This window comes from Rhinolophus ferrumequinum, chromosome 14, assembly GCF_004115265.2.
Source record: "Rhinolophus ferrumequinum isolate MPI-CBG mRhiFer1 chromosome 14, mRhiFer1_v1.p, whole genome shotgun sequence".
In the NCBI taxonomy this organism is placed as follows: Eukaryota; Metazoa; Chordata; class Mammalia; order Chiroptera; family Rhinolophidae; genus Rhinolophus; species Rhinolophus ferrumequinum.
In genome coordinates this window covers 35,795,120-35,822,308 of record NC_046297.1, presented here as the reverse complement: position 1 = coordinate 35,822,308, position 27,189 = coordinate 35,795,120, and the positions used below count along the sequence as shown (strand labels likewise).

At 37.2% G+C, this 27,189-nt stretch overlaps 2 protein-coding genes across 7 annotated transcripts in view; one reads left to right on the top strand and one right to left on the bottom strand.

The window, feature by feature from the left end:
* The first annotated feature begins 1,656 nt into the window (after positions 1–1,656).
* Positions 1,657–27,189, top strand: part of RAD54B (RAD54 homolog B) — a 122,427-nt gene continuing 96,894 nt past the window's right edge. For 3 of the 5 annotated variants that reach the window (XR_004424989.1, XM_033126492.1, XM_033126493.1), the window contains exons 1-3: positions 1,657–1,780; positions 10,345–10,505; positions 20,816–20,987. Coding sequence is in view for 2 of the 5 variants with exons in the window: in XM_033126492.1 (XP_032982383.1) it covers positions 10,371–10,505; positions 20,816–20,987 (307 nt within the window). In the remaining 3 variants the exon portion in view is untranslated. Of the gene's footprint in view, positions 1,781–10,344; positions 10,506–20,815; positions 20,988–27,189 lie in introns of those variants that run through there. The other 2 variants (XM_033126495.1, XM_033126497.1) reach the window with 2 other exon arrangements.
* On the bottom strand, positions 23,268–23,711 carry LOC117033958 (ubiquitin-conjugating enzyme E2 variant 1-like). Of its 2 annotated transcripts, XM_033126501.1 has the most exons (2): positions 23,542–23,711; positions 23,268–23,415 (listed from the first exon to the last, which is right to left on the bottom strand). In XM_033126501.1, the coding sequence occupies exons 1-2, from the start codon at positions 23,709–23,711 to the stop codon at positions 23,268–23,270; spliced, it is 318 nt and encodes a 105-aa protein (XP_032982392.1). The 2 variants fall into 2 exon arrangements, with proteins under 2 accessions (XP_032982392.1, XP_032982391.1); XM_033126500.1 differs by having other exon boundaries at positions 23,268–23,711.

Genomic DNA, 27,189 nt, shown 5'->3' with positions numbered 1-27,189 from the left:
GATCAAATAGAAAAGATATTTTTCAGATACTGTAATACCTCTAAATTAGATTGGTCATATAAAGATAGGGATTTTTGTCTATTTTAACCACTACTATGTCCAGCACTTACTGTGATTGGCATATAGTTGGCTCTCAGTAGTTACGGATTTAATGAAGACATTTGAACTCACTTGTAGATTTTGTGATTGAAACGCAGATAGTTACAAATCATATATTTATGTAATAAATTAGCATTGAGAAATAGTTGTATTCTTTCTGACTAAAATGACAGACATTTTCTAGCCCATCTTTAATATCATAAAATAATCAAGTAAGTAAGATAGTTCATAACAATTTTTATTAGAATAAAAAGTGAGGTTGATTTCTCCCCCTCATAGACAATTCCTATAAAATATAAATAACTCTCTTGAAGTTTACTGTTTCAAAAAAAGTATTTTATTTGTTATAACTAGGATTGTATTTCTTTTCAATTATACTCATCAGTCATAATTTTGCAGTTTGTCCTTATCTTTATTGTAGAAAATTAGCCCTAACTTTTTCAACATGAACACGGAAACTTATGCTGTTATATAACTAATAACATCTTTATTTGAAACATTACTTTTGCCAAAATAAAGTTAAAAAAATTATAGCAATTTAGTATATAAACAATGATAGATACTCGATCACAATTTGGTAAAATTTAATACTCCCTAATTCATCACATATCTTTAGAGTTAATGGCTTTTGAAAATCAGTCTAGATGATGAAAATTATTCTATTTACACATTTTCAAGTGTTTTGTTCAAACTGGAATATTTTTCTAGCTGTTACAGATGGTGGCCTGATTTGAAAATACTTTTATATTAAAAGGCCAGTGACCTATATATTTCTACCTTGTCACCATATTAAAGGTGTTCGGCCTCTTATAAAAACATCAGTTTGCCTATTTGGGTCAGGTAGTTTAAAGGGATGTGTTATTTTAACAAAGTTGGTGAAGTCACTTCATTACTAAAATGCAGCACGATTTAAGAGCTTTATGGTAAAATTCAGTTTATATATATGCTTTTTTTCCAAGCAAATACTGCTATGCAGACCATCAAACTGCATGAATATATCCATGTAAATAGATGTCTCAGATTTAAGAAGTATGTGTCATCTGTTCTGAAATGAGGTCTGTTGTTGGTGCAGACTCAGCATCTCCATCAAGTCTGACATAGGCATCAAATAAGTATTTTTTTAATTGAACCATAAACCTGAAGCAAACTTGGAGGCACTTAAAGAGAAATGCACTAGAAGGTACTATGCTAAGTGAAATAAGTCAAAGAGAAAGACAAATACCATATGATTTTCCTTATATGTGGGCTCTACAGAACAAAATAAACAAACTAGAAACAGACTCATACACCAGGGAACAAACTGATGATTGGCAGAAGAAGGAGGTTTGGCGGGGCTGGGTGACAAAGGTGAAAGGCTTAAGAAGTACAAATCGATAATTATCAAACAGTCACTGGTATGTAAAGTACAGTGTAGTTGGGGGAAAATCCAAACAAAAAGAGGAATGTAAAGGGACATGCGTGGTAATGTAGTCCAATCAGAGTCCGGGGCGGAAAAGGCGCTGCGGAGCAGGGGGCGGGAGATAGTGCGCGCGCAGCTGGCTCTTCCACGATTGGTCACGCGAAGGCGGGAGCCTTGAGCTACTGCGGCGGTGAGGGACGTGCTGCAGTCCCCTGATTTTTCTTGCCTGGGGCTTGCTTCTTTCGGATCCTTGTAGGTACGTCCCTGGAAGACAACCTTCAGGTGAGGCTGCGACAGCCTGTAGTCTCGTGCGGGATAAAGCGGGTAGAGAGTCAAGCAAGAGCAGGGCTCTGAGGGTGGAGGGACAGGAGCGGCGGAGCGGCTGTTGCCGCCTCCTGCGGGTCCTGAGCCGGTATGAAGTGAGAATGGCCCCCTCGCTGCTGATGTGGTTGGTGGCAGAGGAACGGGCGGTGGGTTTGCGTTTCTTGTGGTGGCGGGAGAGTGACTCCCAGCAGTGGTTGCCTCTGCACCAGCTCTATGGTCCGCCTGCACTGCTCCTGTGGCGCTTGCGTTTCTTTACCCCAGAACTAATCTACATACACTTTCCTGCATGGTATTAATTAATTAACAACAGATTTTTGTAGGCCAGTTTAGTGGGGCCACAAAGTAAAAGGAACAACTTAAGCCACGAAGTGAAATAACTACCACCTAATGTCGATGGAAAGGCAAAAAATAGAAACGGGGGGGGGGGGGAGGTTTGTTGCTGGTTCTTGGTCGTTATTTACATTCTTGCATCCCGGAGGTTTGATGGTCGCACCCCCTCCCCCTTCAAAGCACAAACGAATCCTTAGATTCAGGTCGTGATCCCCTTTGTTGAACTACATACTTCTATCTCCCCTTCAGGGACCTTCATCGTCTATACTTTCATAGGACCTTGTGTGTTAAACAGCCAATAATAATTACGTGTAATAATATTCCAGATAACATTGAGTGCTTACTATGTGTAAGCTTTGTTCTAAGTGCTTAAGTATTTCATTTACTCCAGTAGTCCTATGAGTAATTATGATTATTGTACCCCATTTTGTAGATGAGGAAATGGGTGCACAAAGAGGTTAAGTAAGCTGTGCAAGATCACACACTAGGAAGTGTCAGTCCAGATATATATTCAGGTGTTTACCTCCAAATTTGTGTTCTTAATTATTACACTACATTGCCACATAATTTAGGCCCTCTGGTATGTTGCAGCTGTCAGCCTGGACTTGCCATTTTATTTGGGAGGACAGAAGCAGGTAGGATGTTGGAGTCATCTCAGAAGTTGTAGCATCACAACAAGGCTGACAAATGGGGGCATTATTTATATGGCCTGGGAAAAGGCTCAAATAGCACTAACTTAAGAGGTGATAAGAATGCTGAAGTATTTAGGGGGGAAATATACTGATGTCTGCAGTTTACTTTGAATGCATCAACAAATTAGATGGCTTGATGGATGCCTAAGGTCATATGTAAATGGAAGAGCTAGAATTCAAGCCTACTTAGGCTGGCTCCAGAGTCTGTTTTCTGAACCACCATTCTGTGCTGCTTTTCACTTGCCTACATTCTCAATTCATTATTTTTTTTATTAGTTTACAGATAGGGCTTAAAAATTAGAACTCATGTATTAGATCTAGAAAGTTTCAGGGGTTGAAAGTGAAGATGAACAGAATTTTACTATCTAGTCCATAGTCTCCTATTTTACAAACAAAGAAGTTGATATCCAGAGTTTAAATAGCTTGCTCCAAATTTCTAGTTACTGTGTTTTTCTAGTTTTCCTTTTAAAAAGCTGTTGGTCAGAATTTTCAGTTTTACAGGGTAGTCTGACTAATGCAAAGAATAAACCTAATATATTTCATGGTGTGGATGTCATTTTTATTAGTGATATCTAGAATTCATTACTTGTAGTAGGCTCATCGTTATCTTTTTATTTCAGTTGAGCTATTGTCATCTAAAAGCCTTGAGTTTTGAATCTGAACTTCCCATTGTTCTATTTCATTTGACCATTAAGTGAATCTAAGTTCAGGGCCTAACATTTGTGTTTTTAAATCATCTTCTTGCAGTTAGCTTGTGTCAGTTTCAAATTTGTGTCAGTTGTGTATCTAGGGACGCGTAATATTCTGTCGACCTATTATAAAAAGGAAAATGAGTTAATGAGGTCATTTTGGTATGACTTGTTTGGACAGAATCTGTATTGACCACTGGTATTGGTAAATACTACTCCTAAAGTAAACAGTCACAAACCATTTTTTTTAAATTAATTAATTTATTTTTTAAATTTATTGGGGTGACAATTGTTAGTAAAATTACATAGATTTCAGGTGTGCAATTCTGTATCACATCATCTATAAATTACATTATGTGTTCACCATCCAGAGTCAGTTCTCCTTCCATCACCACATATTTGATCCCCCTTACCCTCACATTTTTTTTTTTTTTTAAGATTTTATTGGGGAAGGGGAACAGGACTTTATTGGGGAACAGTGTGTACTTCCAGGACTTTTTTTCCAAGTCAAGTTGTTGTCCTTTCAATCTTAGTTGTGGAGGGTGCTGTTCAGCTTCACGTTGTTGACCTTTCAGTCTTAGTTGTGGAGGGTGCAGCTCAGCTCCAGGTCCAGTTGCCTTTGCTAGTTGCAGGCGGCGCAGCCCACCATCCCTTGCAGGAGTTGAACCGGCAACCTTGTGATTGAGAGGACACGCTCCAACCAACAGCCATCTGGGAGCTCAGCAGCAGCTCAGCTCAAGGTGCTATTGAACTAAGGTGTTCAATCTTAGTTGCAGGGGGCGGAGCCCACCATCCCTTGCGGGACTCCAGGAGTTGAACTGGCAACCTTGTAGTTGAGAGCCCACTGGCCCATGTGGGACTCGAACCAGCAGCCTTCGGAGTTAGGAGCACGGAACTCCAACCACTTGAGCCACTGGGCTAGCCCCACAAACCATTTTTTAAATTTAATTAAAACCATTTGCTCTAAAATTACGCTGATAGAGATCTATTTTGCGCTTGAATAAAAAAGAGAGACTGTCCTTTCCTAATCCTGTAAACTGTAAAGCCTTATTATTTATCAAGTACTCATGTTTCATTACTTTAACATTGCTGAAATTAGGAAATGTCTAACCGTTTCAGTTTAATTGGCTGCATTGTTTTTCTTTCTTGGGTACATAAAATAATAGTGCATCTTACAATTGATAGCATCTTAGATTTGATGAAACATAGTAATTAAAAATATAGTTAATAGCACTTTCCCTATTTTAGCGGTAACTTTATATTTGAAATATACAGAGAAGAACTCAGAAGAAAATAAAAATTTCTGGAAATTTTAACATCCAGAAATAATCAGTGTTAATGTTGTGGCATGTGTTTTTCTAGTCTTCTAAAAATCTTTACAGAAGTATAATTTACAGTGTACAGTTCAATGTGTATACTTTGGTGAGTTTTGACAGAGTTGTAACACACTGCTATCTGATACAGGTTATTCCTATCACTCTCAAAAGTTCTGCATGCCCCTTTGCTTTCTAGTCTTTTAAAAAATATATACACATATCCTATTTTTGGTCTTTCTTTTATAAAATTGAAGTGATGCTGAAATGTTTTATAGCCATTTTTTAAGTTGAAGCTTTTTTTTTTGTTGTTTTTTTTTTTTAATTGGGGAACAGTGTGTACTTCCAGGATTTTTTCCAAGTCAAGTTGTTGTCCTTTCAGTCTTAGTTGTGGAGGGCGCAGCTCAGCTCCAGGTCCAGTTGCCGTTGTTAGTTGCAGGGGGTGCAGCCCACCATCCCTTGCAGGAGTCGAGGAGTTGAACTGGCAACCTTGTGGTTGAGAGCCCACTGGCTCTTCGGTGTTAGGAGCGTGGAGCTCCAACCGCCTCAGCCACCGGGCCGGCCCCAACTTTTTTTTTTTTTTAGAGCAGTTTTAGATTCCTAGTAAAACTGAGGGGAAGGTAGAGATTTCCCATATGCCCTCTGCCCTCTCAGGTGCATATCCTCCCTTACTATCAACATCCCTCACCAGAGTGTTGTATTTGTTACAACTGATGAACTTACATTGATACACATAATCACCCAAAGTCCATGGTTTACATTAGGGTTCACTCTCGGACTTATACATCTCCTGGGTTTGGACAAATATATAATGACATTTATCCATCATAACGGTATCATACAGAGTATTTTCATTGCCCTAAAAATCCTCTGTGCTCCACCTATTCATTCTGTCTCCAATTCCTGGCAACCAATGATCTCACTGTTTCCGTAGTTTTGCCTTTTCCAGGATGTCATAGAGTTGTATGTACAGTATGTGTACCCTTTTCAGATTGACTTCTTTTCTCTTAGTAATAGGCATTTCAGGTTCCTCCATGTCTTTCATGGCTTGACAGCTCATATCTTTTTAGCACTGAATACTATTTCATCATCTGGATGGACCACAGTTTATTTATCTATTCACCTACTGAAGGACATCATGGTTTCTTCCAAGTTTTGGCATTTATGAATAAAGCTGCCATAAACATTCATGTGCAGGTTTTGTGTGGACATAAGTTTTCAACCTTTTGTTGAAGGGAGTTATTGTATGGTAAGACTGTTTAATTTTGTAAGAAATCCCCAAACTGTCTTCTATAGTGACTGTAACATTTTGCATTCCTACCAGCAGTGAATGAGAGTTCCAGTTGCTCCACATTCACCCATTTTGGCCATTCTAATAGGTGTGTAGTGCTGTCTCATTGTTGTTTTAATTTGTATTTCTTAATGATATACCATGTTCCCCAAAAAAAGACCTAATCGGAAAATAAGCCCCTGCACGATTTTTCAAGATGGCGTCCACTGAAAATAAGCCCTAATGTGTCTTTTGGAGCAAAAATTGATATATGACCTGATCTTATTTTCGGGGAAACACGGTGTAATGTGGAACATATTTTTTTTTTAGATTTTTTTTTTTTATTGGGGAAGAGGTACAGGACTTTATTGGGGAACAGTGTGTACTTCCAGGACTTTTTTCCAAGTCAAGTTGTTGTCCTTTCAATCTTAGTTGTGGAGGGTGCCGTTCAGCTTCAAGTTGTTGTCCTTTCAGTCTTAGTTGTGGAGGGCGCAGCTCAGCTCCAGGTCCAGTTGCCGTTGCTAGTTGCAGGGGGTGCAGCCCACCCATCCCTGTGGGGTGCAGCCCCACCACCTTGTGGTTGAGAGGACACGCTCCAACCAACTGAGCCATCCGGGAGCTCAGCAGCAGCTCAGCTCAAGGTGTCGTGTTCAATCTTAGTTGCAGGGGGCGCTGCCCACCATCCGTTGCGGGACTCGAGGAATTGAACTGGCAGCCTTGTAGTTGAGAGCCCACTGGCCCATGTGGGAATTGAACTGGCAGCCTTTGGAGTTAGGAGCATGGAGCTCTAACCGCCTGAGCCACCGGGCCGGCCCTGGAACATCTTTTTATATGCTTATTTGCCATCTGTATATCTTCTTGGTGAGGTGTGAAGGTCTTTGGCCCACTTTTTAATTGGGTTGTTTTCATATTGTTGAGTTTTAAGAGTTTTTGTATATTTTGGATAGCAGTCCTTTTATGATGAATCTTTTGCAAATATTTTCTCTGAGTCTGTCGCTTATCTTCTCATTCTCTTGACATTGTCTTTTTGCAGATCAGAAGTTTTTAATTTCAATGAACTCTAGCTTATCAGTTATTATTATTGTTTTTTTAATGGATATTGCCTTTGGTGTTGTAGCTGTAAAGTCATCATCATACCCAAGGTCTTCTAGGTTTTCTCCTATGGTATCTGCCAGGAGTTTTATAGTTTTGTGTTTTACATTTAGGTCTGTGATCCATTTTGAGTTAATTTTTGTGAAGGTTGTAAAGTCTGTGTCTAGATACATTTTGTTTTCATGTGGATGTCCAGTTTTTTCAGCACATTTTATTGAAAAGACTGTCTTTGCTCCATTGTATTGTTTTTGCTCCTTTATCAAAGATCAATTGACTATTTTTATGTGGATCTGTTTCTGGGCCCTCTATTCTGTTCTATTGATCTATTTGTCTATTATTTCACCAATGCCACACTGCCTTTATTACTGCAGTTTTATAGTAAGTCTTGAAGTCAGTCCTAACTTTTTTCTTTTTTCATATTGTGGTGGCTAATCTGGGTGATTTGCCTTTTTATATAAACTGTAGAATCAGTTTGTTGATATCCACAAAGTAACTTGCTAGGATTTTGTTTGGGATTACATTGAATCAATAGATTAAGTTGAGAAGAACTGACATCTTGACAATATTGAGTCTTTCTATCCATGAACATAGACTGTATCTCTCCATATATGTAGTTCTTTGATTTCATTTGGCATAGTTTTAGAGTTTTCCTCACATAGATCTTGGACATATTTTGTTAGATTTATACCTAAGTATTTTTTTTTTTTTTGGTGCTAATGTAAATTGTATTGTGTTTTTAATATTAAGTTCCACTTGTTCATTGCTGGTATATAGGAAAGTGATTGACTTTTGTATACTAACCTTGTATACTGCAACCTTGCTATAATTACTTTTTATAGCCATTTTTTTATTTGATATATCAAAAACATTCCTCTTGTCATTAAACATTCTTTTAAAGGGTGATTTTCCCTCCATTCATGGCTGTAGAATCGTTCACATAACAAATACTGAATGCTTCTTTGTATTTGGTACTGGCAATATAATGATAAGTATAATATAAGACTTCATGCCTTATCTAAGCTTAAGTGAACTAGTAGAAGATTTCACTACACTGTGAAAAGTACTTAGATAGTGCATACATAGGAAAGGCCTTTAAGTCTTTGGGAGGAGATGAAGAGGGCTCATGGTTAAGACTCCTAAAGGATAAGTTGGAATTAATCAGGCAAAGGAAAATGGAAAAGGGCATTCCCAACACTGTATAGGGGAAAGTTTGTTCAAAGGTGTAGAGGAAAAGAGACATGGCTTGCTTGGGAAACTGCAGTACTAACTCACAGTTTTAGTGGTATATGGAGAGAGTGATTTCTATTGTGTGGGTGTAACATGATTTATTTATCTAGTACCATGTTATGGACATTTAAACCCCCCCATTATATGTGATGCTAGCATGATTATCCTTATACATAATTCTTTGAGTATACATCTTTGATAATTCCTTAGAGTAAATTCCCAGAAGTGGAATTTGTGGGATAAACAAATAATTTTGGTAGCCATGTATGAGATGTGATCAAACAATATGGTGAATGTTTAAATAAAAAATATTTATTACAGTAAAGACACATTGCCATTGATCCTTCTCAGTATACTCCCCTCACTTCAAACACACTTATCGCATTGTTCTTGCCACTTTCTGAAGCAGTTTTGGAAATCCTCTTTCGTGAGTGTCTTTAGTTGCGCTGTCATGGCTGCCTTGTCCTGAATCACTCTGACTTTGGGGAAGAGCCAGAAGTCTCATGGTGCCAGATTCGGTGAATAAGGTGGATGAGGACATACCATAATGTTTTTATTTGACAGAAATTGCTGTATACCGTAAGTGATGTGTCACATGGAGCGTTGTCATGATGGAGAATGATTTACAGCACACTTTAAAACACACCTTCTCTCAGCCGTAGTTCACACCCGACTGACTGCAGTGAACAAGTTGAAACTTGTCATACACTATTACTAAGGTTTGATGCGCAGCTTCCCATATTGAAGATCCCTGCCTTTCCGTTGGATGGTACTCGGCAGCAGCATTCACCATATTTTGGGATTACAACGGAAAGTCTGTGTCATGCATCACTTCTGATATGGCAATTTTTGTCAAATAAAAGCATTACAGTGTGTCCTCATCCACCTTATTCACCGGATCTGGCACACGGTGTGACTTTTGGCTCTTTCCAAAGTTAAAATGACCATGAAAGGTAAAAGTTTTGGATTGATTCAGGACATAGAGGTAGCCAAGAGAGCGCAACTGAAGACACGAACGAGGACTTCCAGAACTGCTTCAGAAAGTTGCAAGAATGATGCGATAAGTGTGTTCAAAGCGAGGGGGAATATTTTGAGGGGAAGCTAATGGCAATGTGTCTTTTACTATAATAATTTTTTTAAATTTAAACATTCACCATATTGTTTGATCATACCTGGTATATCTCGGTGGTGGCTTATCTTGTATAGTGTTTTGTGAAGTAGCTTTGAATTGGAGTGGTGCTACTGTCTGTTTTAGAAGCATGATCTACATAATGTTCTCATCTTCCACCTGTCTTTCCCTGGCCCCTGGTGTAAACAATACTGAGCAAAAGTTAGGAAACCTGGTTCTAGTCTCTTGAAAAAAATTCCACTGTGTTGAAAGGAAATAGGGTAGTAAAAATAAATTGAATTATAATTTTGTCTTTTGAATTGCCAGGATTTCATCCATTCATTCAAATATATTTGTTACTAATTGTAATGTGTCTGGCATAGTGGTTGATGCTGTTTATAGGATGGTGAAGAAAACAAGCATGATTGCTCCCCTCATGCAGTTTATGGATTAGTGGAATAGAAAAAAGCAACTTGCTTGATATATGTATGTGAATAATTATGTTTCCTTTGACTTTGAAACTGCTGTCTAAATTCCATTAAAGACTATATCATCATGTCTAATATATAGTATTACCAAAATTGATATAATATATGCTCAAGTTTGCACCATTCAATTTAAATCTTAATTTCTATTCAAAAACCCTTTGTGATGGAAAATAAAATCTTACTGTTGAATTTTTTTAAAGCTTTTTACAAGCTTATTGTCTTATATTTTTAAAGACATCATAGGTGAAGTGATGAGCTATTTTTGTATTTAGAGATGATTCTGATCAGACTTATGGATGATTTCTGTTTTCAATATTTTTCAGGTTACTACTGCTGAATATGAGGCGATCTGCAGCACCAAGTCAGTTGCAGGGGAAACCCTTTAAAAAACCAAAATTTATACCGCCAGCAAGAAGTAATTCAAGTCTGAATGAAAAGATTACAAAGCTGAATCCAGATACAAAATTATTTGAGGTAAAAAAAAAAGTAATGGAAGTATAATATAGAGAATCATGTATTTATTTAAAAAATACTATTTAAAGAGTTACACAGTACTTAACTGCCTATAAGAATTGTTAGCATTTCTGACAAAGTTTTCTAAAAATCTTAGAAATGATTAAGTTTTTTTTTTTTTTTAAAGGAATGAGATGTAGTTGGGTACATAAAATAAACTTTTGGTACCCGTAAAAAATACATCTGTGAGGGAAGGGGTGGAGATTCTTGTTAAAAAAAAAAAAAAGTTATCCTGATTAGTGTTCTTTTTAAAGGTACCACATAAATAAATGAAAACTTTAGACAAAGTAGTTAAAGCGAAACATGTAAATCATGATATATATCACTATTCTGGATGTTTCCTTTCATTTTACTTATAAAAAGTAATGCGTGAAGCAGTCTTAAAATATTTTCTTTACTACTACCATGTTTCCCCGAAAATAAGACCTAGTTGGACCATCAGTTCTAATGCTGTTCCAGGAAACACGGTAAGAGAAGGGATTGTTTGGGTCTTAAATATATAGTAGGTATATAAAGGTATATAGAAAGTATATAAAGTGGGCAATCCACACTTCTGCTCCTCCACAGTTCTCTGATCCATTTATGTTATGGAGATTAAAGTCTATTAATCGTTTTTCTCTTTTTTATTGTGGTAAAATATACATAAAAATATATATAAAATATATATAAAATATAAAAAATATATATAAAAATATATATAAAATTTGCCATTTTACCATTTTCAAATGTGCAAGTGTTACCAGAGGGTGGAGCGTGGGCCCTTCTTGGCATGATGCCTGGGCTTGGTTCCCACACTGGGGGTCAAACCTGGTGGTGTCTGGGCTTGGTTCCTACACCAGGGGTCAAACCCGGACCTCGTGGAGGAAAACTGGCAATCTTAGCCTTTCTGGCTTGGCTCTCACATGGGGGTCAAACCCAGTGGAGTCTGGGCTAGGTTCCCACACTAAGGGTCGAACCCAGGCCTACTGAAGGAGAACGGAGAATCCTGGCTGCTACGTTGCCGGAGAGTGGGCCGTCCTCAGTGCGATGTTCAGGTTCTTGGCATCTCGAGCAAAGAATTGAATGAGACACAGGGGTAAAGTGGTGAAAGAGCATTTTATTAGAAGAGACTGTACACTTCAAAGAGTTAGGAACGGCCCGAGCACAAAGAAAAGCATCTGAGGGCCCCCTGCCCATGTGAGTTTGGCGGTTTTATTGTTTCTTTTCTAGGATGGGCTATTCCTCTCCAGGCATTGGATCACCTGATTTACATCTGTGATTGACAGAAGGCTATTACCTCATCTTTTTAGACTGCACATGTTCCTTCCCAGAAATCAGTTCATTATAATGATATTAATGAACTACTGGGCATATGTCTGATGCTATAATGATGGCATAATGAGGTTAAGGTGAGATGGAAGTCGTTGTAGCCTCTATTGCCTCTTTTTCGCAGGTGTGAGCAAGTGGTTTAATCTAGTTAGATCTTCACAGTGATTAATGGTTAGGGTAGATACCGGAAGAATTTGGGAGGTCTCCAGGCAGTGCTCCCATAGGTTTTGTGGGACGTGCAGGAATGCAGAGACGTAATGCCTGTCTCTAACTGCCTGCCTTATTTCCCCTGAGAGACATGATCCCCATAAATCTCTGTGGGAAGTTGAGGAACAGGATGTCTCTCTTCTGTATCTGCTTCATGCTGGGAAGGGGTGTAGGGCTGTTCCTACCTATTGGGGATTCACGGAACTCTGACCCTATCTGATCTTAAATAGAAAAGAGGGGTTCTCATATCTAGCTTGGTCGGGGTGCACTGGAAGCCTCACTGGGACGTTATTCATATCCCGATGGCCCCCAGATGAGGAGAGACAGATTTCAGTTAATAAATTAAAAGTGCTGGCCCCAGGAACAGGACTCAGAGTCCATTTATCTTAATTTCAGGTGGCGTTTGTTCACCCAGGGGTTAGATCTGTAATGGCCTGGGGAATGTTAAAGTCCATTTAGCTTTATTTCACCCAGGGGTTACGTCTGGAATGGCCTGGAGGAGTGTTGGGCTACAATGATTACAGTTAATACGATTAAGTCATAGGCTTTTAAGTAGTTATTTGAAGCAGGGGTGAGAGACCTGTGATTTAGGCTAGGAGCAATCTTTAGTTTAAGATTAAGAAACTGATTTGAAAAGCGATTAAGACCAGGGGCTAGGGAGCTAAGAAAGTAGGGAAAAGGAGACTTAAAATTTCTATAGTGAGGAGGCTTAAAATTTCTATAGTGAGGGGGCTCTCCCATATCACAAGTAAGTGGCATTAATTATGTTCACACTCTTGTACACCAATCACCACTATCTGTTTTCAAAACTTTTTCATTATCCCAAACAGAAGGTCTATAACCATTAAATAATAACTCCGTATTCTCCCCTCTACCCATCCCCTTGTAATCACTATTTTACTTTGGGTCTCTATGAATTTGATTACCTTATATAAGTGGAATCATAAAATATTTGCCCTTCTGTGCCTGGCTTATTTTATTTAGCATAATGTTTTCAAGGTTCATCCATGTTGTAACATTTATCAGAACTTATTTGCTTTATAGGTTGAATAATATTCAATTGTGTGTATATACCATATTTTGTTTATCCACTCACTTATTTATGTAACTTGATGAAATTTGGGTTGTTTCCACTTTTTTTGCCTATAGTGAATAACGCTGCTATGAACATTGGTGTACACGTTTCTGTTTGGGTCCTTGTTTTCAGTTCTCTTAGGTATATACCTAGGAGTGGAATTGCTGTGTCTTGTGGTAATGTTATGTTATGTTTAGTTTTTTGAGGAACTACCAAACTGTTTTCCACAGCTGCCGCACTATTTTACATTCCCACAGCAATGTCTGAGTGTTCCAGTTTCTCTGCATCCTCAGCAAAACTTGTTATTTTCTGTTTTTGTTCTTTTTTTAAAATTTTGATTATAGCAGTCCTAGTTGGTGTGAAGTGGGATTTCACTGCGGTTTTGATTTGCATTTCCCTAATGACTAGTGATGCTGAGCATCTTTTCATGTGCTTCTTGGTTGTCTGTATGTCTTTGGAGAAATATCTATTCAAGTCCTTTCAGGTTCTTAATTGGTTGTTTGTCTTATTGTTGTTGAAAACATCTACTATTTATTTATACATTTTATTATTTTTTTGACTCTCAATTTTTGACTCTGCCTTTTTTGGTCTGCATGTGTTTTACCTACATTTCTTTAGAATTCTGGCTGCAACATAAGGAGAAAACATACTTTTACATTTTAAATAGTTTTTTTGTTTTTTTTAAAGCAGCTTTATTTAAATACAATCCACATACCATACAATCCACCTACTCCAATTGAGTGGTCTTTAGTATATTCACAGAGTTGTGGAACGAACACCAAAATCAATTTTAGAACATTTTCATTACTCCAAAATAAAAAAAAAGTATGCACAGCAGCACTCATTCCTGATTTTTCTCCAAATCTCTCAGCCCTAGATATAATACCAAAATCACAAGTACGAACATCAAAAAATTACATAAATTGGATTTCATGAAAATTAAAAACTCAAAACCCCAAATGAGATACTGCTTCATCTACTACTATGGCTATAATCAAAAAGATAATAAATTGGCAAGAATATGGAGGATTGAAACCCTCAAACACTGATGGTTTCTGTTTCTATAGATTTGCCTATTATGGATATTTCATGCAACCTTTTGTGACTGGCTTTTTTCAGTTAGCATAATGTTTTCAAGGCTCATCCATGTTGTAGCTGTATCAGTAATTCATTCCTTTTTGTTACCGAATTTATTAATTTTCTATTGCTACTGTAATAGAGTACCACACATTTAGTGGGTTAAAATAGCACAAATGTATTATCTTACAGTTCTGTAGGTCAAAAGTTCAACACAGGTCTCGCTGAGCTGAGATTCAAGATATTGGCAGGGTTGCATTCATTTCTGGTGGTTTTTGGAAATAATGTTTTCTTTGCTTTTCCTATGTTCTCTAGGCCAGGTGCATTCCTTAACTCATGGCCCAATTCTTCCAAACCAGCAATGGCAGTTCAGAAACTGGAACTCATTTGATTAGATTGGGCATACCTGGATACTCCAGGACAATTTCTTCATCTCCAGATCCTTAACCTCAATTACATTTGCAAAGTCCCTTTTGCCATGTTAGGTTACATATTCATAGGTTCTGGGGATTAGGATGTGGACACTGTTGGGAGGCATTATTCTGTCTACCACACTGAATAATATACCATTGTATTAATATTACATTTTATTTATCCATTCATCCCTTGATGGGTATTTGCATTGTTCCCACTTTTTAATTTATGAGGTATTATGAATAATGCTCATGAATATTTGTTTACAAATTTTTATGTGGACATGTTTTGTTTCTCTTGGGTGCATTCCTAGGAGTGGATTGCTGGATCATATGATAATTCTATGTTGAACCTTTTAATAAACTTCCAGACTCTTTCTCAAGGTGGCTGCATCATTTTTATTCCTACCATCAGTGTATGAGGGGTTCAACCCTCCATATTATTGCCAATGTATCTTTTTTATTACAGTAGGTAAAGTAGTATCTTATTTGGGGTTTTGAGTTTTTAATTTTGATGAAGTCCAATTGTCTAACTTTTTTGGTGTTTGTACTTGTGATTTTGGTGATATATTTAAGATGGTCATGAAGATTTACTCCCGTATTTTCTTCCAAGAGTTTTATAGTTTTAGTTCTTACATTTCAGCCTATGATCTGTCTTGAGTTAGTTTTCGTGTATGGTGTGAGGTAGGAGTCTAGTTTCATTATTTTGCATGTGGGTATCTAGTTGTTTCAAAACCCTTTGTTTAAAGACTATTCTTTCCTCATTAAATCATCTTGACACCCTTGTCTTAAGGTTTATTTTCTGATGTAGTTTTTAAGGACTAATTCCAAACCCAAAACACCGACTTCTATTTTTCCTTATGTCAGGAAACTAAGTAGTTAACTTTATTTATTTATTTGTACATTTTATTATTTTTTTGATTTAAAAAATTTTTCAATTATAATTAACATACAATGTATTAGTTTCAGGTGGACACAAAGTTGCCTCCATATCTTGGTATTGTAAATAATGCTGCAATGAACATAGGGATGTAAATGTCCCTTTGAAGTACTGTTTTAGGTTTCTTTGGATAAATACCCAGAAGTGGGATTACTGGGCCCTTCTTTGTCTCTTGTAAAGTTTATTTTGTCTAGATTAAATATTGCTACCCCAGCTTTTTATTTTCATTTGCATTTGCATGAAATACGTTTTTCCATCTCTTTACTTTCAGTCTGTGTGTCTCTTTGTATCTGAAACAAGTCTCTTGTAGACAGCATATGTAAGGGTCTTAGTTTTTTATCCATTCAGCCACCCTATGCCTTTTGATTGGAGCATTTAATCCATTATCATGTAAAATAATTGTTGATAGATATGTAGCTATTGACATTTTATTATTCATGTTTTTGATGTTTCTTTGTTTCTTCTTCTTAAAGAAGTCCTTTAAAATTTTTTGTAATACTGGTTTGGTGGTGATGAACTACTTTAGCTTTTTCTTGCCTGGGAAACTCTTTATCTATCCTTCGATACTAAATGATTGCCTTGCTGGGTAGAGTCATCTTGGTTGTAGGTCTGTTTTTCATCACTTTGAATATTTTGTGCCAATCCCTTCTGGCCTACAAAGTTTCTGTTGAGAAATCAGTGTAGAGTCTTATTGGAGCTCCCTTGTAGGTAACTAACTGCTTTTCTCTTGTTGCTTTTAAGATTCTCTTTTTGTCTTTAACCTTTGGCATTTTAATTATGATGTGTCTTGGTGTGGGCCTTTTTGGATTCATCTTGTTTGGGACTTTCTGTGCTTCCTGACTTGTATGTCTGTTTCCTTTGCCAGGGTAGGGAAGTTTTCCTTCATTATTTTTTCAAATAGGTTTTCAATTCCTTGTTCTCTTCTTCTGGTATCCCTATGATGTGAATGTTGGTATGCTTGATATTGTCCTAGAGACCCCTTAAACTATCCTCACTTTTTTGTATTCTTTTTTTTTTTTTTTTTTCTGTTCTGATTAGGTGTTTTCTGCTACCTTATCTTCCAAATTGCTGATTTGAACCTCCGCTTTGTTTAATCTACTGTTGATTTTCTCTTATGTATTCTTCATTTAAGTAATTGTATCCTTCATTTCTGATTGGTTCTTTTTCATGTTTTCTGTCTCCATTTTTATGTTTCTTATCTCTTTGTTGAAGTTCTCCCTGAGATCATTGAGCATCCCAAGAACCAGTGTTTTGAACTCTGCATCTGGTAGATGGCTTGTATCCATTTTGTTTAGTTATTTTTCTAGAGCTTTGTTCTGTTCTTTCATCTGAGCATGTTTTTGTCTCTGCATCTGGCTGCCTCCCTGTGTTTGTTTCTATGTGTTAGGTAGAGCTCTTATGTCTTAATAGAGTGGTCTTATGTAGTAGGTGTTCTGGGGGCCCAAATGGCATGGCCTCCCTGGTCACCTGAGCCAGGTGCTCCAAGTGTGTCCCTTGTGTGGGTTGTGTGTGCCCTTCTGTTATAGTTGAGCCTTGGTTGCTGTTTGTATGTCAGTGGGAGGGATTGACCTTCAGGCTGATTGGTTGTAAGGACTGCACAAAAGCTCCTACAGTGGAGGAACTTTTGTGCAGGGGTGACCCTACGGAGCAGGATTTGCTTTGGCAGGGCTCTGGTGTCTGCCCTTTGGGTGGTGCTCTGGTGTGGTCTGAAACTGGACACCAGGTGTGTTGGTTCTGAGGTCTCTTAGGAGGGGTGCTGTAGCTGACCAAGGCCAGCTGCTGCTTGTGCCCTGCCTGGAGCCACTTGGTATGACCTACAAAGTAAACTGCATATGGTTGCCTTGTGCTGGGCTTGGTTCCTGGGAGAGGCTAAGCTGTGAACAGATGCCAGCTGCTGTTATTGCTGGGCTCGTGGCTGCTCAGAAAGTTGTACAAGGCACGTTGAGGCCAGATGCTGCTTGTTTGGGGTTTGTGAACTTTTGAGAGATTTTACAAAATTCTGCAACGTGAGCCAAGACAGGCCATTTGTATGGGAAAGCCACTGGAAGTAGCTTGGTTGGGTGGAATGGAGTCTCAGAGAATCACCAGGGTGGGGCAAATAGTTAGCCAGGTTGATGGAGACTCAGATATGGCAGCCATCTGTTTTTGCAGGCTGCAAGTGGGATGGGCTCAACAAAGGAAGAATGGCACCTGCTAGCACTTCTGTCTGGGAGAAAGTTGCCCCTCTAGCCCTCACCCTATAGCCAGACAACTCAGTTACTCCCTGTATGTCTCTGGTGCTTTTGAGCTTCTGCCCCAGCACTGGAGCTCAGAGTGAGTGAATCCATCAGCGAGTAAGCTCATGCATGGGCCCTTTAAGAGGAATGCCTGGGACTCCAGCAACCTTCCATGTCACTCAGTGACAATCTCTGCTGGTTTTCATAGCCAGAAGTTTTTGTGGCCCTGGAGCCCAGGGTTGGGGAGCCTGATGTGTAGCTCCTTAGCGGGACCTTGAAAACATCTTCCCGGTTTTTAACCGATGTACATGGGTGTGGAACCTGCCTGTTCTACATCTCCTCCCCTCCTACCAGTCTACTTCTGTTCAGCTAGACTTGGTGATTCTCAATGATGGTTTTTCTGTAGTTTAGTTATACTTTTCACGTGGTCGTGAGAGAAGGCAAGCACAGTGTTTACCTACTCTGCCATCTTGACCGGAACGCTATTATTTTATTTTTTAAAACTAACAAACTAGGCATTTATGAAATTATACAGCTATTTTAAGCATGGCAATGTGAGAAGCCTAACAGTATTAGTCCAAGTAGGCAAATCTCCTTCCCCCTTACTTTGTCTATTATATTCTTAAATTTTTGTTCTTAAATTATTTTTCTTCTTAGATTGAATTAATTCATACTAAGAAAATATTATTTTGGTGAATTAAGGGTTTTTCTACTTAATTGGTCTGATAAGTACAAAATTTGGGGCCAACTGAGCATCAGAATAATTATACTGGTGGATGATAACCCTTTGATTAATATAGGAGTCTGAATCCATGCTAAGTAAATAAAAGAGAAGAGTAACTTCTTGGAATGGAATGCTAAATCATAAAAATAGAAGTATTGATGGTGTTAGATGGATGCCAAAAGTAGTGGATGAATGTTTGATCAGGAAGTACGGTGTTTGAATAGCATCTTCTAACATTAAAAAATTATAAAGAGGCACATATTAACTTGGCAGGGAGATCTGACAGATACTACCTTAATCAAATGAATACCTCCAATAATGGGACAAATCCATATCATGTGCTTCCCGATGTGACGAACTGTGGTATTTCTGTTCAAAATGCATAACCTGAAACTAATCATAAGGAAATACCAGACAATCCAAATTACAGGACATGTACAAATAGTTGGCTTCTATTCTTCACAAATGTCAAGTCATGAAATATGAATAAAGATTGAAGAGCTGTTCTAGATTAAAGGAAACTAAAGAAACATAAAGAAACATAATGACTAAGTGTAATGTATGACCTGAGATTGAATCCTGGCTCAGGGAAAAAAGTATAAAAGACATTTCAGGGATAAGGAACTATATTTGAATATGGACTGTGGATTAGATAATAGTATTATACCAGTGTTAAATTCTTGATTTTGATAATTTTACTGTGATTATCGAATGGGGTGTCTTTGCTCTTTGGAAATACTGAAGTATTTGGAGGGAAAGGAGCCAGTGCCTACAGCTTATTCTGAAACGTGTACACACACACACACAGACACACACACACACAGACACACACACACACACCACACACACACACACAGGGAGGGAGGGGAAGTAAATGCAACAAAATGTAATCAAATGGTGAATCTGGGTAAAGGGTACATGGGACTTATTTTTGGAATGTTTCTGTAACTTTGTATCTCAAAATGTTGCAAAAAATAAAATTTATGATCTCCATTGGTTTATTACTATGACTTACTTTAAAATCTTACCAGATTGGTTTTTAACATTTCTGAAATTTCTTATAATGAATATTTATAGAGGTATGATAGCTGTGTCTGTTGTGAATTATTATTTTAAAAAAATTCTAATATACTGTGGTAGGCAGAAAAATGGTCCTCTAAAAATGTCCACGTTCTAATTCTTGGGACCTGTGAATGTGTCACTTCACATGGCAAAAGGAACTTTGATCAAGTGATTAATTTTAAGGACCTTGAGATTGGGAGGTTATCCTGGATTATCTGGGTGGGCTCAGTACAATCATAAATGTCCTTAAAAGCAGAAGGGGGAGACAAAAGAGAGGGTTAGAGAAAGATGTGATTATGGAAGCAGGGTCAAAGAGATGCAAATAGCTGGATTTGAAGTGGATAAAGGAGCCACAAGCCAAAGGACTGTGGGTTTTTTTTAGAAGTTTGAAAGGACAAAGAAATGTATTCTCCTTTAGAGCTTTCAGAAAGGAATATAGCCCTGCTGATAACTTTGATTTTAGCCCAGTAAGACTCAAGGTAGAGTTCAGACTTACAGAATTATAAAACGGTAAATTTGCATTGTTTTAAGCCATTAAGTTTGTGGTAATTTGTTACAGCAGCAACAGAAAACTAACACTAAAACTAAAACTAAAGATAGAGGAACTAGTATATAAATAACTCCCATGTACCCAATACCTAGTTCTAACAATTGTCAATTCATGACCAATCTTGCTTTTTTACCTCTCTCTCTCCCTAGCTCCTTCCCATTCATTATTTTGATGCAAATCCCAGGAATATCTTGTCTTTTGTAAATATGTTTGTATTTGTCTGTGAAATATAAGGACTCTTTAAGAAAAGAACACAGTGACAGTACCATAAAAATTTAATAATATTTAAAGTGTTTATCTTAATACTGATAAATTTAGCAAGTGAAAATGACAGAATAGCATGGTATTACTTGTTTAAAAGCTCTTTGATATGTTGTTTAAAGTACACTATAATTTAGCACAATTTTCGTTCTGTTACATCTTTTAGCTTTTATGACATAATTAAAAATAATTTTAAAAATAATAAAAATTGGATTTTAAATTTATTAAAAAATATCTCTTCCCTATTTAGATATAGAGAAACTGGTGGTCCATATTTTAAATTAAGCTTTATTTTTGCTTTATTTTTACCTCTCTAACTCTCTCCTTAGCTCCTTCCCATTCATTATTTTGATGCAAATCCCAGGAATATCTTTTCTTTTGTAAAAATATGGAAATTAGATTGAATTTCTGCATAAAATACATATTTCATTCTCTTAGATCGCAGCAAATAAAACTACTTTTCTCCAGTCACAAACTGATCCCAGAATATGCAGTTTAAATCTTCTACATGCTGAAGAAAGTGCTAGAGAAATTAATCACAGGGATAATTACAAAGGAAAATACTGTTTTGAAGCATCTGCAATGACAGCATTAGACCTACATCATATAGGTAAGACTGTACTTTTTATTGATAGGGTTTACATTTGACCAGTTTGATTGCAGTATTACTTAAGTTGATTATAAGAATGAATATGTTATATTCAAAAGTTATTGATATATTACCACTAGATTGTTGACAATTCAGATTTTTTGTTGTCATAATTTATCTTTAATGATGAGATTAATACCCTTGTAATTCAAATCTTGTACTTTGTAATAGGTGTATGTCTAAGACTTCATTATAAACTTATTGGTCAAATATGGTCTTTTCTCCAAGTACCAAAATGTGTGTACAGATTTGAAAAAAAAGTTTCTAAAAATCTATTACTGTGTTTCCCCAAAAATAAGACCTAGCCGGACAATCAGCTCTAATGTGTCTTTTGGAGCAAAAATTAATATAAGACCCGGTCTTATTTTACTTTAAGACCGGGTCTTATTTTACTATAAGATCGGGTATAATATAATATAATATAAAATATATAATACCAGATGTTATATAATATAACTGGGTTTTATATTAATTTTTGCTCCAAAAGACGCATTAGAGCTGATTGTCTGGCTAGGTCTTATTTTTGGGGAAACACAGTAATAGTACTAAAATTAGAGAGGTGAAATTGAAATGAGTAAAATTGTTAATTCGTTATAGTCCATGGAGTAACTTCAAATCAGTTAGCTTTGAATTATGGAGGTATATAATTGCAGGAAAACCAAGCATTTAACAAATGTTCCCTCCCCTATTTGTTGAATTGAGTTAAAATAATGAGTTTGTATCAGCAATAGATCGGTAGTTTTTAGATAATTAAAAAAAATAATTAGGATTGTTTACAGATGTTTATTTGGCCTTGTGAAAGGCAACATTAAGACTACATTTTTCCGGTCGGCGCCTCAGGCGGTTGGAGCTCCATGCTCCTAACGCCGAAGGCTGCCGGTTCGATTCCTACATGGGCCAGTGGGCTCTCAACCACAAGGTTGCTGGTTTGACTCTGGCAAGGGATGGTGGGCTGCACCCCCTGCAACTAACAGCGGCAACTGGACCTGGAGCTGGGCTGTGCCCTCCACAGCTACGATTGAAAGGACAACTTGACTTGGAAGTAGTCATTCACCTTCCCCAATAAAATCTTTAAAAAAAAAAAAAAAAGACTACATTTTTCCAAATTGCATTTTTAAAATTTTTTGGTTCAATAAACACATTCAGGGAGAGAGCCCCATCTGCTGGTCTATAGAATAATAACTGCCATCCTTAAGAGATCAATGCAAATCAACGAGGTGCCTTAAGTGCTTACCCTTTTGAAGGAAGTTCTTGAACTTTGTGATGATTAATTAATTTTACCTATAATTGGTTCATTTCCTGTTGGGGCAGAAAGGAATTCTGTATTTTCCCAGCTGGCCAGGATCCTTAGTATCATTTATGCTCCTTATAACTTTTCAAAAGCTATAACTAGTGTCAGGACAAAGTTGGGAAGGACTTTTGGAGCTGATATCAATTCAGTGATATCCCTAGAGATGGCTCTGCTCGGGGCATAGCAGTTTAGCTGCTGCTCTGTTTCACTGACTTGCTCTCTCTTTATTTCTTACCACCTTACTTCCCTTCCTCTTTTCTTCCTTCCGCCTTTGTTAGGTGAATATTCTATTTTCCCAGGCTTTCTTATCTCCTGTCAACCCTGTTTTTTTTCCCCCTATCATGCCAGTAAATCTCTTCACCAGAGGATGATATTTAGACTCTATAGTATAATATATTTCGTGTTACTGATTTGGGGCATTATTTGTGTTCTACAATAGTTTCTCATTCTTGTCCCTGTTAAATACAAGAAGAGAGTTAAGAGTTAAGATAAATTGAAGATGGAGTTAATTTATTAAACCCTATATCCCTTAATCCTTCTCTGATTTAGTATATTCACTGGACTGGGAAACCTGTGCCAACCCCCTGGTACCTTCCTGCCTCTCATTCAGAGAGAGAGGTTAACTGGGGAAAAGAGCATTGTAAGAAGCATCTTGCTTTTTATGGTGATTGCTGGAGAGAGATGTTGTATATTGAAAAGTATGGAGATGAAAGATGTATATTGTATACACTCACCTATTGTTTTTTTGTTATAGTGCAACTTATATATTTCAAATGAACAAAAAATTAGTATCATTTACAGTATCTTAAGATAAACAACTGCCTTTCAATGGGAGCTTCCTTTTCAGTACTTTGAGGTCTACAAGACACAGCTAGAAAATTTACTATGGAAAATGAATTCTGCTTAAATTGAATGGGGGCAGGGGGAGGGTCTGTGGTTTTTCTTTTTGATTAATTGCTGTAACACTGTCCTTCACGTGGCTGAGGGAGTTTTATATTTTCTTTACATAACATTAGGCGCCGAAGCTCTTGGAGAACAACTTTGATGCTATATGAATTCTGCCATTTTGCTAGCACTGATATGGCTCTTGTGTACACCACTCCATTAGAACTACTAACTCCATTCATATTAAGTTTTGTTACAAGTCTTACAAAGGGAGGTGCTTCTGGGTATTTAGGTCCACATTCTATTTTAAGGCTGTATATTTGGTTTTCATAAATTGTTCTTGGAGGCCCAATTATCATCCCTGTCCATCTTGTAAGTATCATGCCTTCGTCATCTTCTAGATCCCAGCTAACTGTGCCATCTCCTACTCCTTCCTGGCCTTCTTTGAGTTCTTCCAACAGTTCAAAATTGTGAGGGACTTTTATTCCTGAGCCCATGGTGGTTGCCATCTTGTGTCGCTGTCGCTCCTACACTCACCTTTTGATATTCTTTGAATCCTACTGTGTTTCCCCGAAAATAAGACCTAGCCGGATAATTAATTATAATGCATCTTTTGGAGCAAAAATTAATATAAGATTCAGTCTGATTTTACTGTAAGACCAGGTCTTATATAATATAATGTAATATAATATAACATAACATAACATGATATAATATATATAAGTAATATAAACCTGGTCTTATATTAATTTTTGCTCCAAAAGATGCATTAGAGCTGATTGTCCAGCTAGGTCTTCTTTTCGGAGAAACAGGGTAGGTCTAATCCACCTTGAAGTGAGGTCCAAGCCTATATGTCCGAGTTAAAATATATCCTCATTTTCCCAATCACCTTTTTATTTTGAAAAATTTCCTGTATATAGAGAAGTTAAGAGAATAATACAATTATTATCCTAAATTCAATAGTTACTAACATTTTGCCTCGTGTGTTCTTTTAAATGATATGAGTAAAAGTATGTAAGCAAGTGCTGGGATCTTTTGGATGTCATTCTATAATTGAGTATTATTACAATATTTCATGTCTGTAAATAACAGTAGGGGTGGACAGAATGTGCAAGCAATACTCCTACCAAATCAAGGTTTTGTATCTTCAAATAGAGCCATCATATGCCCTATTGGAGAACAGGCTTTTTGAACACGAAAGAACCTGTACCAACAAAAGAATATATTGGTAACATATTTATGTTATGATTAGCAGTTTAATTTCAGTAAGCTAATCACTATCGTTAAATTAATGTGATTTTTGAATTTTATTGGTTTTATTTATATTTAAAGTATAAATGTTTGGTTTTTTTTTATTGTGATAAAGTGTGATAACGTAAAATTCACCATTTTAACTTTTTTAAATGTACAGTCTAGGGGCATTTAGCATGAGTACAGTGTCGTGTAACCATTATTACTATCTAGTTCCAGAACATTGTCATCACACAGTAAGGAAACCCTGGAACAAGTAAGCAGTCAACTCCTCATTCCTCACTCTCTTCCCAGCCCTGGTAACCACTAATTGGTTAGAGACAGAAACCACTTTCTGTCTGTATGGTTTTGCCTATTCTAGATATTTCTTATGAATAGAATCATATAGTACGGGGTATGACAATTAAGTTCACGAACTCACCCCAGAAAAATTGTCACATACCTCATTGCTGAATATCACTACGGTCACCTTCGATGTACTCCGCTTGGGAAGCTATGCACTGATTCCAGTGCTTAGTCCACCCTTCAAAGCAATTTTGGAACTCTTTTTCTGGAATGGCCATCAGAGCTGTCGTTGTATTACCCTTGATGTCCTGAATGTCATCAAAATGTCTTCCTTTCAATATTTTCTTTGTCTTTGGGTAAAGAAAGAAGTCATTGGGGGCCAGATCAGGTGAGTAGGGAGGGTGTTCCAATACAGTTATTTGTTTACGGGCTAAAAACTCCCTCACAGTGCCAGGTGAGCTGGTGCCTTGTTGTGATGCACAAGCCATGAATTGTTGGCGAAAAGTTCAGATCGTGTAACTTTTTCACACAGCCTTTTCAGCATTTCCAAATAGTAAACTTGGTTCACTGTTTGTCCAGTTGGTATAAATTCATAATGAATAATCCCTCTGATATAAAAAAAAAGGTTAGCAACATTGTTGCAACAACTTTGCAAACTTAATTGTCACACCTTCGGTATATAGGCATACCTCATTTTATTGTGTGGACAAAAACGGGTTCTAGGGAAAGTAACCTCACAGGGTGATGTGATTTTAAATTCCTAATTGGGTAGGTCATGGTGGGTAGATATATGCATGCCCTAGGCATATATCTTGTTTAGTAAAAGGTTTATTTTTACTTTAAGTAAGCTCTTCCTTATTTCTGTGCATCTAGATTAACACACCCTTGAAATAGGCATAACCACCCTCAAGAGAGCACATACTCATATTAACTATCCTGTAACCCAGTCCCTCCCTGCCTTGCTTTTCTTCCACCTCCATGTAATCTTTCTTTCCTTCTCTCCTTAATTTCAAATGCATAAAAGAAGCTGCAAAACTGTTATTCTCTGGAGCATTTGAGATCTTGCTCCCCAGCATTTGTCATCAGTTTGGCTCAAATAAATTCTTATACAAAGTTTGCAGTTTGGACGTTTCTTTTTTCTTTTTAATTACATTTATTGGGATGACAATGGTTAGTAAAATTACATAGGTCGTAAGTATACAATTCTACAAAGCAAAGGTCTGACAATTAAGTTTGCAAAGTTGTAACAATGTTGCTAACCTTTTTTTATATCAGAGGGATTATTCATTATGAATTTATACCAACTGGACAGTTAACCAAGTTTACTATTTGGAAGTGCTGAAAAGGCTGTGTGAAAAAGTTAGACGACCGAACTTTTCTCCGACAATTCATGGCTCTTGCATCACGACAATGCACTGGCTCACATGGCCCTGTCTGTGAGGGAGTTTTTAGCCAGTAAAGAAATAACTGTGTTGGAATACCCTCTCTACTCAGTTGATCTAGGCCCCAATGACTTCTTTCTTTACCTGGAGATAAAGGAAATATTGAAAGGAAGACATTTTGATGACAGTCAGGGCATCAAGGGTAATACGACAGCTCTGATGGCCATTCCAGAAAGAATTCTAAAATTGCTTTGAAGGGTGGACTAGGTGCCAGTGCATAGCTTCCCAAGGGAGTACTTTAAAGGTGACTGTAGTGCTCTTCAGTAATGAGATATGTAGCACTTTTTCTAGAATGAGTTCGCGTGTGACCTCATTGTGTAACCTAATTATGTGACCTCGTACATCTAGTTTAGATGTTTCTAGTGTCGACAGTTGTACTTTGTTTTATTGGGCTTTGCAGATAATGCTTTTTTTTTTTTTTTTTTTTTTTTTTTTTGGCAAATTGAGGTTTCTGGCAACCCTGCATTGAGCAAGTCTGTTGGCCCCCTTTTTTTCACTAGCATTTGCTTACTTCGTGTCTGTGTGTCACATTTTGGTAATTCTTGCAATATTTCAAACTTTTTCATTATTATTATATTTGTCATGGTGATCTGTGATCAGTGATCTTTGATGCTACTATTGTAATTGTTTTGGGTGCTATAACTGCCCCTATATAAGACAGTGAACTTAATCTATAAATGTGTGTGTTCTGACTGCTTCTCTGATTGGCCATTCCTCATCTCTCTCCCTCTCCTTGTGCTTCCTTATTCCCTGAGACAAAACAATATTGAAATTAGGTCAGTTAATAACCCTACAATCTTCTCTAAGCGCTCAAGTGAAAGGAAGAGTCGCACACCTCTCACTTTAAGTCAAAAGCTAGAAATGATTAAGCTAGTGAGGAATGCATGTTGAACACTTTGGCTGCTATGTTTGTAGTTGAATGATATTTCCATGCCGCTGACTGCAGTGTTTGATCTTACCCCACGAGCTCAGTGTTCCAGAAAGGAAGTTTAGGAAAGCATATGTACAT

Bases quoted from the DNA above. Each gene is read 5' to 3' on its own strand.
- LOC117033958 (XM_033126500.1), bottom strand. From the start codon at position 23,711: ATGGCAACCACCATGGGCTCAGGAATAAAAGTCCCTCACAATTTTGAA.